Below are 15237 nucleotides of genomic sequence, written 5' to 3'. Positions count from 1 at the left end.
ATCCACATGCAGACATTAGTACTAAAAAAACCAGAAGAAACAAGACACCAGATAAAAAAGGCTTAAAATCCACTTTAATAATGCATTCCTGTAACATTCCTTGGACAAACTCAAACTTTTTAGTGGGACAATTACAGTTTGTGTTCAAACAGTTTACACTAAATGAAAAATCTTGTAGTACTTCTACACAAAAGACAGGCAAGGTTAGGATTATACAAACATTTGTTTCAGTTAAAACTTCAGCATGAGATACAGTATCTTTATCCAACAGATTGTACTTTTACTACCAGTAAAAATAAAGAGATACAACACGTTATCAAAAAAATCCATCCAAACAAGAACCTGCCAGCCATTCAGGCTGCACGACTGTCAACTACTTCAAAGAAACAAATGGTCCAGGTAAAAAGAGTAACTAACAAGTTAGGAGAAAAAAAAAAAAAAAAGAAACAAACAAAACCTCCTCCAATTCACTACATGACGGATCATTTGGAGCTATATAAATTTACAAAATCATGGGAGCTGCAAAGTACCCAAATGGTGCCCTAGTTCTCCAGAGACTCCCCTGTGCTCTTAAGCAAGGTACACTACACTAAAAAAATGCCAAGACATACTGAAATTTTATCTAATTTAGTTAGTCTCATGATTTCAGCCGCAAATAGGAAACCTGGAATGGTCAAGGCATTAGGGTCCTTGCAAGATTTTACTGTTACTGAACCACGGCAGCCTCCCAGAATTCATTTTTCACTTTGAAATTAGGAATGCACCACATGAAATTTTCCAAAACCTTTACCAGTCAGACTGCACTCCCCTTGTCCTAGAGTAGCTTTACCAAAACAGGCCCTAATTAACTATCTTTAAAATGTCCCCCCTCCCCCCCAGGCTGAACCCTGTGTGGCCTGCCAAGACTTTCTCTGGGGCATGTACAGGGCATAGCTTAATCCTGTTAGTATCTGCGACGCTTGTTAGGGCCAAAATCCCCGCCTGGATTTCCCCTGTTGAAGGCAGGCGGGTTCCCTCCCATCGCTCCAAGGCCTTCCATGGCTCCACCCTGGCCAAAGCGGTCTGGAGGTGGTGGTGGAGTCTGGGAACGAGGACAAGTGCAGAAGATGTAGGAAGAAAAACAAGGAAGAACAAAGGGCAGTTAAAAGCAGTTTGAGTTCATTTGAATTCCACCAGGATTCCACAATTCTAGCTGACCTCACTGCAAACCTTCACCCCACCAAAAACATCCCCACGGTCCCAAACCTGCAGCGTTGGACCATTGCAGAACAAAGCTCCTTTCTCCACACAACCTGGAGTCAGGCATACTGGGACTGTGTGCACCACCTCACAGACCAGGGCCCTACTGTGGAGCAGGTGAGCCATCTGAACTCACCTTCCCTTTCCACTCCTGGCTTCATCTTCTCCCTTAATTTCCATGTGTAGTGAACATTCCCTTAACCTCAGCTGCTTTGTTGTCCCTACCACTTAGGTACAAAAGTTTTTAGACAAATAAACCTGTTCTTTATGATTAAAAAAAAAAAAAAAAAAAATCTGTGTCATAGCAGTCACGACAGAGCAAAAAGTCTGAGGAGGAATGTTTGCAGAACTGTTTATTAGACCAGTTCATAGAAATCACTGAAGGAAGATGAACTTTCAGGACAAACTTTACTATGACTGCTGCTGTTTGTGCAAGTGCTGACACTGTGGGAGGACCAATCCTCTGTGTGACAGAGAGGAATGACAAACGCCACAAAAGCCAGAGTCTATTGCAAAGCCCTGCAGTAAAGTTTAAAACTAAATCAAATACAAAAATTTTGAAAAGTCAAACAAATAAGCATGAATGCCATTGATTCTTTGCTTTTGACCTCCTAAGCAAATTAACTGAACTCATTCTGGCACATGAGAACAGGAGATAATCCTTTTCTGGTTATGAAACTGGTGATGAACAGAACACTCCTGAAAGCTTGGCTTTATGCCTGCAAGAATCAAAAAACTCTCAATTTAACAAAGTGCTTCCCATTAGGTCATTTAAAAACAACCATGTATTATTGCTAAGATCTTTCTAATACACATTTTATCACTAACTCTCTTGGAAGTAAATTAAGCAGTTATTAAACTTGGCTCAATCTCCTGAAAATTATCAGCTCTATCAAGGCAAGATTAACTTCTAAAAATTTTAGCAGGAGTGAAGCAACAGGTCTGGGTAGACAAAGAAGCTTCAACTTCAGCAGCCAGTGCTTGATAGTGGAAACAACATAATCTGCATTTAAAGGTGTGCACGAAAAGCAGATGGAGATACACTACCATTCCCATGGCTCCATCAGGGATCATAGCTCCAGGACCAGCAGCAGGAGGGGCAGGAGCTGGGACATTGGTACCACCCATAGCTCCTCTATTGTTCATGCCAATGGTACCTGGAAAAGAAAACTGAGGAATAGTCCTGGCACACACACACACAGTGACTGGGGTCTGCTCATCACCCCAGAGCCACAAAACATTGCTCTGTGCAGGGTCAGAGTCCATTCTATCAACCAGCTTTGCACTATCGGGTCAAGACCAACTGATCTTGTGTTTCCTGTCACATGAATACTTCCTCTTACTAGCCTGGGAGATTACTTTGAGTTTCTAAATGAGAAGCCAATAAAATGAGAACACTGAAAAAAAAAAAAAAAAGTGTAGATTTTGTAAGGAAATGAACATGCACAGGAACAAAGAATATTCTTACCTCCCATACCCATCTGTCCCATTCGCATGTCTGGTGGCTCCCTCTGGAAAGACAGACACTCATTTCAGCTTTTAAAATCAGGCTTTTAAAAATGTAATTATACAAATTCAAAGAGTTCTGAGGATTTACTACTGAACAATGTGTAGAAAAGTAATTCCCAGGGTAAAATTCAAAGAAAGGCAGGAGCAACTTTCACGTGATAGCTGCTGAATGAATAGGTCTTATTTAATATCTCTCATTATAAAAGGTTGTTTTTCAGAATTATAATAAAACATCCAGCAGCAAAGCTGCATGTGCAGACTTTAACAAAGACATCTTGATGGAAAGATGTGCTGAGCAGTAGTAACACATTAGATAGAATTAGTTTTGCTGCTCCCTCAGCATAGCTAAGAAGCTTTTCCTGTTGAAAGGAATGCAAGCTTACATAAAGACACAGTACTGGGTCACGCATTAAAATGCCATTGAGTGAGCTCAATTTCTCTTTTATTAACCAAGCATCAGAAACACCTATCACAGATTTCTCTCACTGCAAAACCAGGAGCATTTCAGTGAGGGCACTACTTTTTTCACAGTGGTAAGTGAAGACAATTTTCACTTCATCTGTAGTCTCAGTGCCATTACTTATCATATGAAGGCAGTATTATTTGTAGGAATCAGGATATCTGCTGCACAAGTAGAATATTCCAACCTTTGGCTCAGCCATGCTCTTGGCCCTTTGGTTTGACACATATTTAGCTGTTTTGCCTAGGGTCCAAGTTTCACTAGTAAGCATTGAACACTTACCCCCAGCTGCAGCAATGCCATTACACCACCTGAACAGCCCTACAGCTGCCTCCACAATATAAAGTGGCTGGGACTGGAAACAAATTGTAAGACATTTCTCTATAGAATTAGAGATACTGTTATTAAAAGACAGGTTACACTACAAAAAAATACTTGACCAATTGGCTTTTAAGTACAAGCATATACCATGCCTGCAGCAATGCCTTCAGTTAGAATCATTTTATCATGACTAAGACAGGCTGCAAGCTAGGGATATTGCCAGTCATAATCACAACAGGGTTCTGCTGCAGTGCTTCAGGACAGTGTGTGTGTTGCTGTTAGAATTAGTCAGCCTACATTTTTCTGAAAGCAAGACAGCTACAGAGCTGTCTACGTGAAGAGCAGTGGAACAGAACTGGGAGATTTACAGTTTCCAGGCCAAACTGTATCAAGATTGGAGGGAGTCAATAATTTAGGGTAGAATGCACTACTGATGTTCAGTCCTCCAACCAAGTTGAAAATTCACAAACAGCTATGCTGTGGAAGGGAAAAATCTACTGTGAGTGTAGAGATGTAATGGAATGTAGAAGCACTCGTACTGCATCAGCAAAGTTCCCTTTAAAGCCTTCCTGCTGGCGTCTCATCATCTCTTCTTGCTGCCTTCTCATTTCCTCCTCACGGCGCCTGCGTTCTTCCTCTTGCCTGAAAAGAAGGTCCAAGGATGCTCAGAACAACAAACACCAACCACCTGCATCACTGTGTTGCAGTGCTGCCTCATGGATCTTCATTGGAAACTTTACACTTCAAACTTTCAGTTTTAAGGAGCTCATTTGAAAGGAAAAAAAAACCAAAAAACCAAAACACTTATGTGCATGTGTCTCATGAGGAGCAGCTGAAGGAGCTGGAGGGGCTCAGCCTGGAGAAAAGAAGGCTCAAGGGGGATATTACCACCCTCTACAACTGCCTGACAGGAGGGTGGAGCCACGTGGGAGTCAGTCTCTTGTCCCAGGTAACAAGTGACAGGACAAGAGGAAATGACCTCAAGTCACACCAGCGAAAATTTAGATTTAACATCAGGGAAAATTCCTTCACCAAAACAGTTACAAAGCATTGGCAACAGGCTGCCCAGAAAGTGGTGGAGTCACCATCCCTTGAAGAATTTAAAGGACATGTAGATGTGGTGTTTAGGGACACGGTGGGCTTGGCACTGTTAGATTTACAGCTGAACTCAGGATCTTAGAAGTATTTTCCAACCCTATGTACACAGCAGCTCCCAAATGCATGCTGACTACATGCAATATCATGCATCAAGACTGACAGCTCTCAAGCCCCTTCTATTACAAATAGTCTGGTAATCTTCCTGGAGCGTCTCAAAATGACCCCAAGACAAGGAAGTGCTACAATGGAGAGAGAAATTTCTGAGACAAAGTTACCCCTCAAATAAAAACAGAGATGCTGGAACAGGATTTTCCAATCTGCAGCACTGAAGCCACTAAATCTCAGCAGAGATTCTGATTTTTCTATCTGCTTCATAAAGGAGCTTAACTAAGACACAGAAATGTGAAGAAGCACATGGCTAATCAATGGAAGAAACTCCTAACTCTTCTACCTTAAACCAAGTGTACACTCTGCCCTATAAAAACAGAAGGCCAAAGTAACAGGCACACTTGAGGTAGTAATTAAATTGTCACAATGAACAATTAGATGCAGTGAAGAGGTGTTTTATTCTGCTCTGGAGTCACAGCATTTCACAACCTGCCCCCTTTACCTGAGTTCCAGCTGTTTACGTTTTTGCACTTCCTGGTTATGCAATTCCTCCATTCTCCTCAGCTCCTCCTGGCGTCTCATTAAATCTGTGTAAGACAACAGTAAAAAACACAATCAGACTCATCTCCCATGCCACCTCTTATGAATTCCTGAAGTAGAACTATAACACAGAAGAGAAAAAGTAACAGAGCCTTTACCAATACAGTAGCATCTCTCCGTGTTAGGTCTAACAAGATTCAGTGCCAGGTCCTGCCTTGGGTCACAACAACCCCCTGCAGCTCCAGGCTGGGGCAGAGGGGCTGGAAAGTGCCTGGTGGGAAAGGCCCTGGGGGTGCTGCTCAACAGCAGCTCAACAGGAGCCAGGTGTGCCCAGGTGGGCAAGAGGCCAATGGCACCTGGCCTGTCCCAGCCATGGCGTGGCCAGCAGGACCAGGACAGTGACTGTCCCCTGGCTGGGCACTGGTGAGGCCACTCCTCAAATCCTGTGTCCAGCTCTGGGTCCCTCACGACAAGAAAGACACTGAGGGGCTGGAGCATGGCCAGAGAAGGGAACGGAGCTGGGGAAGGGTCTGGAACACAAATCTGATGAGGAGCAGCTGAGGGAGCTGGGAAAGGGGCTCAGCCTGGAGAAAAGAAGACTTGAGGAGACTCTATTGCTCTACAAGTACCTGAAAGCAGGTTAATGGTTGGACTTGTGGATCTTTTCCACCTAAATGATGCTCCATGCTTGGTTACAAGAGGAGCAACCACCACAGCTCCCCTTCAGCGATCTCCAGCCAGTCTACCGAGCCACCCGTCCTAGACAGTCCAAGGCTCTGCTCCCACCCTGTATTTATTTGTCTGACTGATACCTTGTCGCATGAGCATCACTTGGTGCTCATGGCGAGCTGCTTCCATTTCCATTTCCAGCTTCTCTCGAGCTTCCTTGATGTTGCGATCTACTTGTTCCTGCTGCTGCTTCTCCATCTCTATCAAAGCCTTCCAACGCATGGCATATTCATATTCGAAGCTGCCAGGCTGTGCAAACCGAGGAGGCTGCTCACGCTCCCTGTCAAACAACGAAGAGCTAGTGAATGCTTCAGGAGAGCAAGGAGGAGCCAAGAAAACTCCATTTGTGTGTCAAATGCAATAGCAGATCCCAGTTAACTGTGCCTGAGACACCAGTTTGCTCCTCAGGCATCATCTTATTCCTGCATGAAAGCTGTCCTCCTCCATAACAAGCAATGACACTTCTTTCATAAGACAGCAAGAGATTCTGGGTGAAGAGATTCAGAAATACCCTTGAAAGCAATAGCCTTTGCTCCTGCTGCACATCTTGTGGACAGATGTACTCCAGAAGCAAACACTGCCCAAACACGCATGTTTTTTTCACTCTGCACCTGTAGAACAGGACTATTCCTAATTCCACCTCCTGAAGCTCTCATCTTCCTCACTTGAAAAATTCATGAGCTCACATGGCTTGCTAATGCCAACTGCTCAGATCACAGGATTCCTACCTATACTGGGGAGCCTTCTAAGACTCTGGTCTTATACCTGGATAGCTCTACAATCTCCTAATGCTAGTCACATAATTCCTTAAATTTCTATTGTGGGTTCAAGTGTTTCCGACAAAGGCTTTCTGTAATACGTCTCAGGGAATCTCATGTCATCTGTCTTATCTCAAATTGACCTAATTTTTTTATTCCAACAACTGAAATGGACTTATAGAAAACATGTGTAGGCTGCCAGTCTTATCCAGCAGTGTGGATTCAAAATCACTGTTTTCTTTCAGCCAGTCATGGCAAGTGAAGAGTGAATGCAATGCTCCTTCCAAAGTCAGGTCACATTTATGGAAAAAAAGGAGGACCTGATGAGCCACCCTTCTAAGACTGAGACACTAGCCCACAGGCACTCTCCTCTCCTGCTGCATGCCAGGCACATACTTGTGATATTGCTGGTTTTTGATGACTAGTTTCTCTGGTAGACCCTCCTCATCATCATACTGATCCATGGGCTCCACAGTGACAGGGCGAGGGAATCTGTAAAGAAAAAGTGAGGTACTTTCATAAAAATTCAAGAACAAGCTTGCAGTTGTGGAAAGCACAACTTACACTGCTTTTATCACTGCTCAAAGAAACTCAGAGCAGCTGGGGATCTCAACCAAAGGAAAGCCAGGAATCACTTTGAACTCTTTTATTTTTTTCTAGAATAGGAGTGTAACTGCAAATCAAAATCCTTGTTTAATCCAAACAAAAATTGTACTGGAAGAATAATATTTGTAGTTACTTGCTTCAAATTAGCAGCTTAACTGGAATCCTGACATTCTCCAGTAGGATCTACTCAGCATGAAGGGAGTGCCACAAGTCCATCTGTGCCTTTCTATGGCTGTCTAAAGCAAGGAGTCACTCCACCACTCCTCACTGGAGGCTGCAGGCTGCACCATCCATCCAGAGGCCACCATGTGCTACTGTTGCTTGGCAACAGTGCTCTAGGAAGGTCCACTGGGCCCTTGTCTGAATTTCCACCCCACAGGGAATCCACTGGTGCAATTCACAACAGACACTGCAGATGTGTGCTTCTGTCTCCCTGGCTTCTACATGCAGAAGAAAGTATTGACCTGGTCTCTGAATCAGCTCTCCACCACAGCACTGACACTGCTCACCCTCAGCACAAAGCAGCACCCCATGAGCTCCTCAGTCCCATGTGCCAGGGCAGGGGAAATGAAGAGAGATGATCCTGCTGTGCCAAGTGGCAATGGGTACCCAGGCTCCACCAGGAAGGCAGGCTATGGAAGGCTAAAATCCATTTCCTCAGCTGAACATCCATAATACAGCTTTTCATGTTGATGTGATGTATTCCATTATTAATAATTTTATTTTCTAACATGAACAGATTTCAAACACTTTATCTACCTTTCTTGTCTTGAACTAGGACAAACCAGAATGAGTTTAATCAAAACCAAACCATAACTAGAAAGGAACAGCAGACTTGTTTGTGGGCTTTGGTATCAGAACCTCATGTACTGATTGCTATAAAGAGACTGAATGTTAACCACAGTTGTGCATTGATAGTGATTAGTTTTGCATGATCACTTTTAAAAATCTGTTTTCATGGTTCTTTCAGGTATAGACTTCTGAATCAGCAAAATCTCCCTAACACTAATCCTCCTGTAGAGCACTACTCACTATGCTGGTTATCTTCAAGCATCAGGGAGAAAAACAAGTATTAAGAAAGAAACAAATAAAACCTGCTTTTTGAAACTGAATGTACTTGTGTACAGCTGTGCCACTGCAGATCCACAGGAGGTGAGAAGCACAAAACTTTAAAAAATTACGTTAAAAATGAGCAATATAGCTCAATTTCAGGAAGTGTTCTAGTCACAAATTCTAGAAGGGCAATAGAAAACAGTAATTTTTTCCCAAGAGATCAGAAATGGCTCCCTCTTAACAGAGCAACAAACTGCTTTATGGAATACAATTGGAATTGGCCATTTGCTCGAGCAAGTTCACATAATTATGAGAGAACATGCTTTTCTGCCTTATTACATTCAAGCACAGGGAAAACAGTTTATAATGGTGAAAAGTCCAAACAATCCAATCTGAGTAGCCTCTCCAACAGATCCCACGCCCACAGTGGCATTCCACCCCGTGGAATCCCATCCCAAGACTCTCCCTTTTAGTGACCCAGAGTGTACAATTAAGAAATTTCCATTTCATTTCCAAACAAGTTATATGGATAACATGAAATAGGTCCCGTTCCTAAAGGCTGCTTTAATTGCCCTAAGGTTGTTTTATGGAGAAAAAGTTTATTTGGAAGTTTTATGCACTTACCCCACTAGCAGCTTCCCAGAAGAAAGTTTTCAGACCCGAGCTTCAGCAAAGACTGTCTCTTGTCGGAACAAAGCTGAATAAAATTCTCCCCAGGCCAATCCCCTACCACCTCATGCCCCGTCTGTCCCACTGTGGTGTTAAGAACCAGCCAATGCCACCCAACCTGCACGTGCCAGCAGAGCAAATCTCCCCATCCGCACTTACGTGGTCAGCAGGAAAGACCCATCGCTGCATCTATCCAGCGCTTTCCTAGCAGCAGGCTTCCCTGAGAACTCCACAATGCCTTTCCCAGAGGATCGTCCTCTGTCATCCACAATAACCACAGCCCTTTCCACCTGGCCAAACACTGAGAAGGCTTCCTCCAGGAGCTCGTTGGACACAAACTGAGGCAGGTTCCTGACTGTCAGCGAGGCGCTGTGGCAGGCAAAGCGCACTCGGAGCTGCTTCCCACGCAGAGGCATGTTGTCCAGTTCCACCTTGGCAATCTCGGCCAGAGTGCGAGTTTCCTGCAGATAAAAAGAGCCATCATTAAAGCTCCCAGTAAGGCACGGGACCAAACGGGCTTATTTCTCCGTAAAAAGTACTTCTGAGAGAAATAAATGATTCTCCCACAGCTTGGTGAGAAGTGTGCCAAAAAGCACAGCTATTCCTTTTCATGAATGACTGAACAGCCAGAGTTTGGGGGCAGGAAGGGTGAGAAATATATAACAAATACCTAAGTTTAGGCCAGCTAGAATGAACTAAGCAAACAATTAAATTTTTACTAGGACACATAATTATATTAAGGCTACAAAGCACCTTTAAAAAAAAAAAATTAAAAAAAACAACCAAGAGTCATCTATTAACCAAGTCTTATAAAGAAATGCTGACAGTATGACAATCTATGAAAGACCTTCTATGCCACTTTCACACCTTTCCACTCATTTAAGGAACTACCAAGCTACATGAAAGTGGCCCAGACATGGGTGTGGGAACCTCATCCACTTACCTCAGGGCTTTCACAAAGGTGGTGCATGAGCCACAGAAATCTGAGAACCACTCTATGGTGGTAGCTACTTCCCTTCCAGACACTTCAATGTGATCATCTAGAGATCCCCAACCCCAAGAGCATTAATCACGCCAGAAATGCTGCATGACAAACTATGCTCATAGGAATTACATGTTCCAGAAAAAGAGAAGTTCACTTTGTCTATAATAGCATCACATTTATGTGGGTTTTTTTTTTCTGCTTTCTACCAGTTGATTTCAGAATAAATTTATCAGATCTCTCATAACTCCTGCCACAAGCTGCCTAAATTCACATCTCTTTTCACAACAAGGTCTAGACAAACCACTTGGAAGCTAGTCCCATATTCCAGGTTACTAGGATCATCAGCAGGTGTAATCAGCAAGACATCAGAACATCTACTACTTTCAATTAGCAATACTGCTCCACTGTGAGCCATCGCCACAAAAACTCCCCAAAGGTGCCAAGTCACTCACCAGCCTGATAAAACCAAAGCCTTTGTCCTTGTGTATGAAGACTTCCCCTGCCTTGCCATACTTCTCAAACAACTTTCTCATCTCTTCCTCTGTAATATCTGGGGGCAGATTTCCCACAAAGAGGCGGCTTCTTTGGGTGAAGGTCTTTTCACCGGGTTTCCGGAAATTCTTCAGGTCAATAGTCAGGCCTTCATCTGAGGGGAATAAGGTACACAGCTGCTCTACAGTTGGGGGGATAAATTTTATTAGGTTTAATCACAGTGACCACACAGACACAGGATAACACAGGTAACACACCCGTTCCTTTTGGTCTTAAACCTCTCCAGCCATCTCTCCAGCAACAAGGGGGCTTTACTTCAGAATGGCCCCATAGGTTTTTTTAAAGAAAACTGAACCTCAGTGCTCATTAACACCAGTGAATGACAGTCTAGAACTGGAGGAAACAACACACTGCAGCTTGAAATAACAACAGATATTTCACTCAAACTTTTTGAGATCTGGTCAAGGTAACTGGCCCACAAAATAATTATCTGCAGTCACAACACAGGACTTTGCTATTACAACATAAATAATTACAGAAAAGGCACAGTTTAGCCAGAAAACAGATTTTTACTCAGAAACACATCAAAACAACTCCAGATATCTAGAAAAACATGAAAATAAGAGGAAATTTTGTTCAGACAGATGACATTTCAGATAGCTGTCATTCTATGATATGGGTTCCAGAGTATGGGTTTCCAAGCTGAAGAGAAGGCAGGAATGGTGAAAATAGTGGGGAAAAATACCAATACAAAATTAAAAAAAAAAAACTTGCCATATAGGTGAGCCCTCAGAAAAAATTAAAATATTAATTACAAGAAAAAAATCCCTACTTACTACGTTATACTAGAACGGATTTTTAAAGTTGGAAAAGACCTCTGAGATCAAGTCCAAGGTTAAAATATTTTCTGAGCTATCCAACAGAAATAAACACAAACAGTAACATTCTCAAACCCCCACAAGCAGATACAGTCTTTAACCCTGAATTCAGCAAGAGTCCAGCATGATCCTGAACGCTCTGTTACGTGCCAGGCACAGGGGTGAATTTAGCATCACTTTATCATCCTGTGCCCCATTTCCTTAAACACACATGGAACTTAACCACACAAGACTACAGGGCACAGAAAGCAACTCCTTTGCTTTGCAGAGGACACAAGTCTTGGTCACACATATGAAATAAACTGTGAACATAAATGGCTTGACTCCAGTTACAAAACAGGGCACTAAATGAGAAAGAGTGTCCATGCAAAGACAATGCATGCAAGACACTGCAAGGACAACCCTTTGATAGGAGTAAGCACACCTCCTTGGCTCACACTAAATAACCAGACAGAGTGTGCCCAGAGACGAGCAGCGAGAGTAAGTTATCGAGCTCACACAGCAGAGGTGCAGGAGTGAAACGTTTTGCCTTGTTCACAGCATTACCATGAGTATTTGGGCATCAATTGCAAGGGCTGTGCAACACCAGGTACTTGGAACAGAGTTACACTCGGGGGTACACAGAGTACCATTGTTCTGCCTCAGGAGATCCATGCAAAGCAGGGAGACAGCCACTCACTGCAAGCTGATTCCTGTGGGAATTCCCCAGTACCGCTGTACTGTTACTGTTTTCAACCTGACTAGAACTGCTCTGCTCTGCCAATATCCAAGGACATTGTCTGGGAACTGATAAAGAGCCTGTTCAACTCGACCACCTAAAAACATACCGGATTTTTAACAGCCTAGTCAGTATCTTTGACACAAGAACACCACTCGAAGGAATCATGCAAACTGCACAGGTGGCTTCTACATATTTTTGAACAGCCGAAGTGTCCAAACTTAAAAAAAAAAAATTCCACATCTAATAAAACTAAAGCACTCTTTCCTCCCTAAAAAATGCTAAGGGAGATGTCTCACCACTTCTAAACTACCAGGTTAGATGAGTTCAGGCCCCTGAGGCCGTTAACTCGTCCTGCCCCAGCTCACAAGCACCCACTCTAGAGTGCCACTCCACACTGCCCAGGAAAACCGGGAAACCCGCTGGAGGAGAACGGCATTCGGCAATGTCAACTGGCACTGAATGCAAACTAAAGCCGGGTACCTCCTGGTTCCTCGTTATAAAAAAATTCAGCCTTAAGAGGTGCCTGCAGATCGCTGCAACAATGTCCTCACTGCAACATAATCTTCACAGATTCTTACTTCTGTATAATCTACTAATTGCTCTAGCAATCAAGCTTCTTAAGTTTATAGTTTCCTTAAGAAAACATATATTGAGAAGCCGTCTGTTACACCCGGGGAAAAAACAGGAACCAGACAATGAAAGACAGAGCTTGTTGTATCACAACGCTTACAGACATACTATCAAAACACACTGACTTCCAAACTGTAAGTAACCTTTTCCTGAGATTTTGAGACAAAGACAGAACCTCTATATCGCTTGCCCTGGTTTTGGGAACGCAAGAAACTTACGAACACAAAAAACTTATGAACAAACGCCACAGGAGTCGCGTGTACCCTCGAGCAGACTGAGCAAAACCAAAAGAAAACCCACAAATACAACCCAGGCGCAATTAAAACCGTAGTTTCTAACAACGGGGAAAAAAAAAAAAACCAACTGATCTAGCAGGAGATGCTGCAGCCTGCTTGGGAATCTAAGGATTTATTGCTTTAAGTTGGAAAACCGGGTTCCTTTTGTTCCTGCGGAGACCTGTTGCAGCCGCAGCTAACGCGAGGTTCCCCGCTGCACCGAAGCGGTCGCTCAGCGCCTACCCAGAGCGGGGCCGGGCGGGCCCCCGCGGCGGGCCCGGGACTCACTCTGGCTGTTGGCCTGCTGCCCGTTCGCGGGGATGGACGGCGGCGGGTGCTGCGGGTGCTGCTTGCGCGGAGCGTGGTTCTGCTTCTCCATGTTGAAGCCCTTGTTGCCCTGCATCTCCCCCACCTGAAAACAACACACGCGCGCTCGGGAAGCGGCCTGGATGGAGCTCGGTCCCGGGCGGCTCCCGCCGGCCCCGCGTGCAGAGGGCGGGGCGGGCCGCGCAGGCCGCGCCGGGCCCCGGCGGCGACGGAGCGGGGCCGAGCCGCGACCCCGCCGCCCCCGCGACCTCACCTAGCGGCAACACCGGACAGCGACACGGACACCGGGACGGGCACCGGCCCCGGACACGGACACCGGGACCGCGGCGGCCCTGAGAGGAGAGCGCGCGGCCGGAACTCGCGCAGCCTAACGCGGCGCCCCTCTCGCCGAGCTCCTATTGGCCACCCGGCGCCCGCCGCCGCGCCGCTAACTGGCCGAGCCCGCCATCACTCACAGCGGCCGCCGTAGCGGGGCGGGACCAGCCGGCCGCGCGCGCACCCCATTGGTCAGCGGAGCGGCCGCGCGCGCCGCCAATCACGGCGGCGGGCACCAAGCTCGGGTGAGAGGCGAGCGGGGGACAAAGGGAGCGCCGCGAGCCGCCCCCCGCGCGCGGCGCGCAGGCGCGGTGCGGGCGCGCGGAGGCCGCGCGCTTTTAAAGGGCCAGCGGCGGCGCCGAGCGCGTGCCGCCCCACCGCGGCCGGGACGGCACCGCGGCGGCGCCGGGGCTGGCTCCTCCAGCCCGGCCAGCGAGCATCGGAGCGTGCCGATCCGGTCTCCTCCAGATGTTCTCCGCCCCCGCGCCCGGCCGCGGGCTTCCCCCCTCGTCATCCGTAGCCCGTTCCCGTCGCTGCCCGGCCGCGGGGAGGAAGGCGGCTCCCGGCCCTGGGAACGCACTGGGCGCTCCGGGAGCGCGGTCGTGGCCGTGCCTCGGGCGGGTTTCGTTTCACCGCCTCGCAATAAACGCTCCCGCTGCCCGCAGCCTCCGCGGCGCTGCAGGTGCCGCGCGCCCGCGGCCAGCCCGCTCCCCGGGCGTGCGACCCCCGGGCGGCTCACGAGTGCCCGCTTTCCCGCAGCTCCGCCGCCCGCTGCCGCCTGCGCCCCCAGCTCCCAGCCCGCGCTCGGCCCCGGCACCCCCGTGTGCCCGCAGGCTGCGAAACCGCAGGTTCCCGGCGGAGCGGGGCGGCCAAGAGCTGCACGCCCCCCAGTTTGGGGGGGCCCGGGTCCCGCCGGCAGGGGAGCCCCCGGGAGCGGGGGAGGGGGGGCAAGCCCGGTAGGGCGGAGCAGCGCGGGGGGGCACGGATGGAGGCGGGAAGGGGGGTGCCGCGGGCGGCGAGGCCAGGTGGGCGCTGTCATGGCTGGGGAAGGGCACCCCGGGCTCTGCACGGCGGGGCAGGAGCGCAGCCCGGGCACGGGAGGGGGGGGATCCCGAGGGAAGGCGGTGCCGGGAATGGGGGGGGGGGGGCGCCGGCCCAGGCGGTCCCTCCCGGGGGCGGTGCCGCGTCCCGGGCCCCCGCGGAAGCCCCGCCTGGCCGCGCTGTCACTCACCGCCCAGGGGAGACGCTCCGACTTTAGGGAGGCGGTGGCGGCGCCCGGGCCCGGCCGGGTGGGTGCCCGCCGCGTGCAGGTAGAGGCCGTGGCGGTGCGGCCGGACCAGACCCCCCGGGACGGCAGCGGGGCTGGGGCCGGGACAGGTGGCAGCGAGAGGGTTAAGGGTGGGGGGCGGGGAGCGGGGTAGCGAGCCCATTCCATGCGATCCGCTCCGCGCTTTGCGGGGGGCCGCGTGGGCACCGGCGGGAACCGGGGCGCCCCGTTCCGGCCCGCGGCCCCCGCCGTGCTCC

At 47.9% G+C, this 15237-nt stretch overlaps 2 protein-coding genes across 7 annotated transcripts in view; one reads left to right on the top strand and one right to left on the bottom strand.

The window, feature by feature from the left end:
* Positions 1-54: 54 nt before the first annotated feature.
* NONO (non-POU domain containing octamer binding) lies at positions 55-15229 on the bottom strand. 5 transcript variants are annotated; one of them, XM_053955810.1, is made up of 11 exons: positions 14945-15229; positions 13315-13483; positions 10528-10748; positions 9250-9551; positions 7159-7254; positions 6088-6284; positions 5238-5322; positions 4069-4171; positions 2708-2750; positions 2287-2396; positions 55-1081 (listed from the first exon to the last, which is right to left on the bottom strand). In XM_053955810.1, exons 1-11 carry the CDS (start codon positions 15146-15148, stop codon positions 944-946), a joined length of 1668 nt encoding a protein of 555 aa, XP_053811785.1. In that variant the 5' UTR covers positions 15149-15229; the 3' UTR covers positions 55-943. The 5 variants fall into 5 exon arrangements, with proteins under 5 accessions (XP_053811785.1, XP_053811786.1, XP_053811787.1 ...); XM_053955811.1 differs by having other exon boundaries at positions 10528-10721; positions 14945-15228; XM_053955812.1 differs by having other exon boundaries at positions 13360-13483; positions 14945-15228.
* The window catches only part of ZMYM3 (zinc finger MYM-type containing 3), a 33764-nt gene continuing 32441 nt past the window's right edge, over positions 13915-15237 (top strand). Inside the window, exon 1 of one of the 2 annotated variants that reach the window (XM_053955807.1) lies at positions 13915-13958. The gene's annotated coding sequence lies outside the window, so the exon portion shown is untranslated. Of the gene's footprint in view, positions 13959-14975; positions 15024-15237 lie in introns of those variants that run through there. The other variant, XM_053955808.1, reaches the window with a different exon arrangement.

This window comes from Vidua chalybeata, chromosome 14 (assembly GCF_026979565.1).
Source record: "Vidua chalybeata isolate OUT-0048 chromosome 14, bVidCha1 merged haplotype, whole genome shotgun sequence".
Taxonomy (NCBI): domain Eukaryota; kingdom Metazoa; phylum Chordata; class Aves; order Passeriformes; family Viduidae; genus Vidua; species Vidua chalybeata.
The sequence above is the reverse complement of the archived record's forward strand: the minus strand, read 5'-3'. Positions and strand labels throughout refer to the sequence as shown.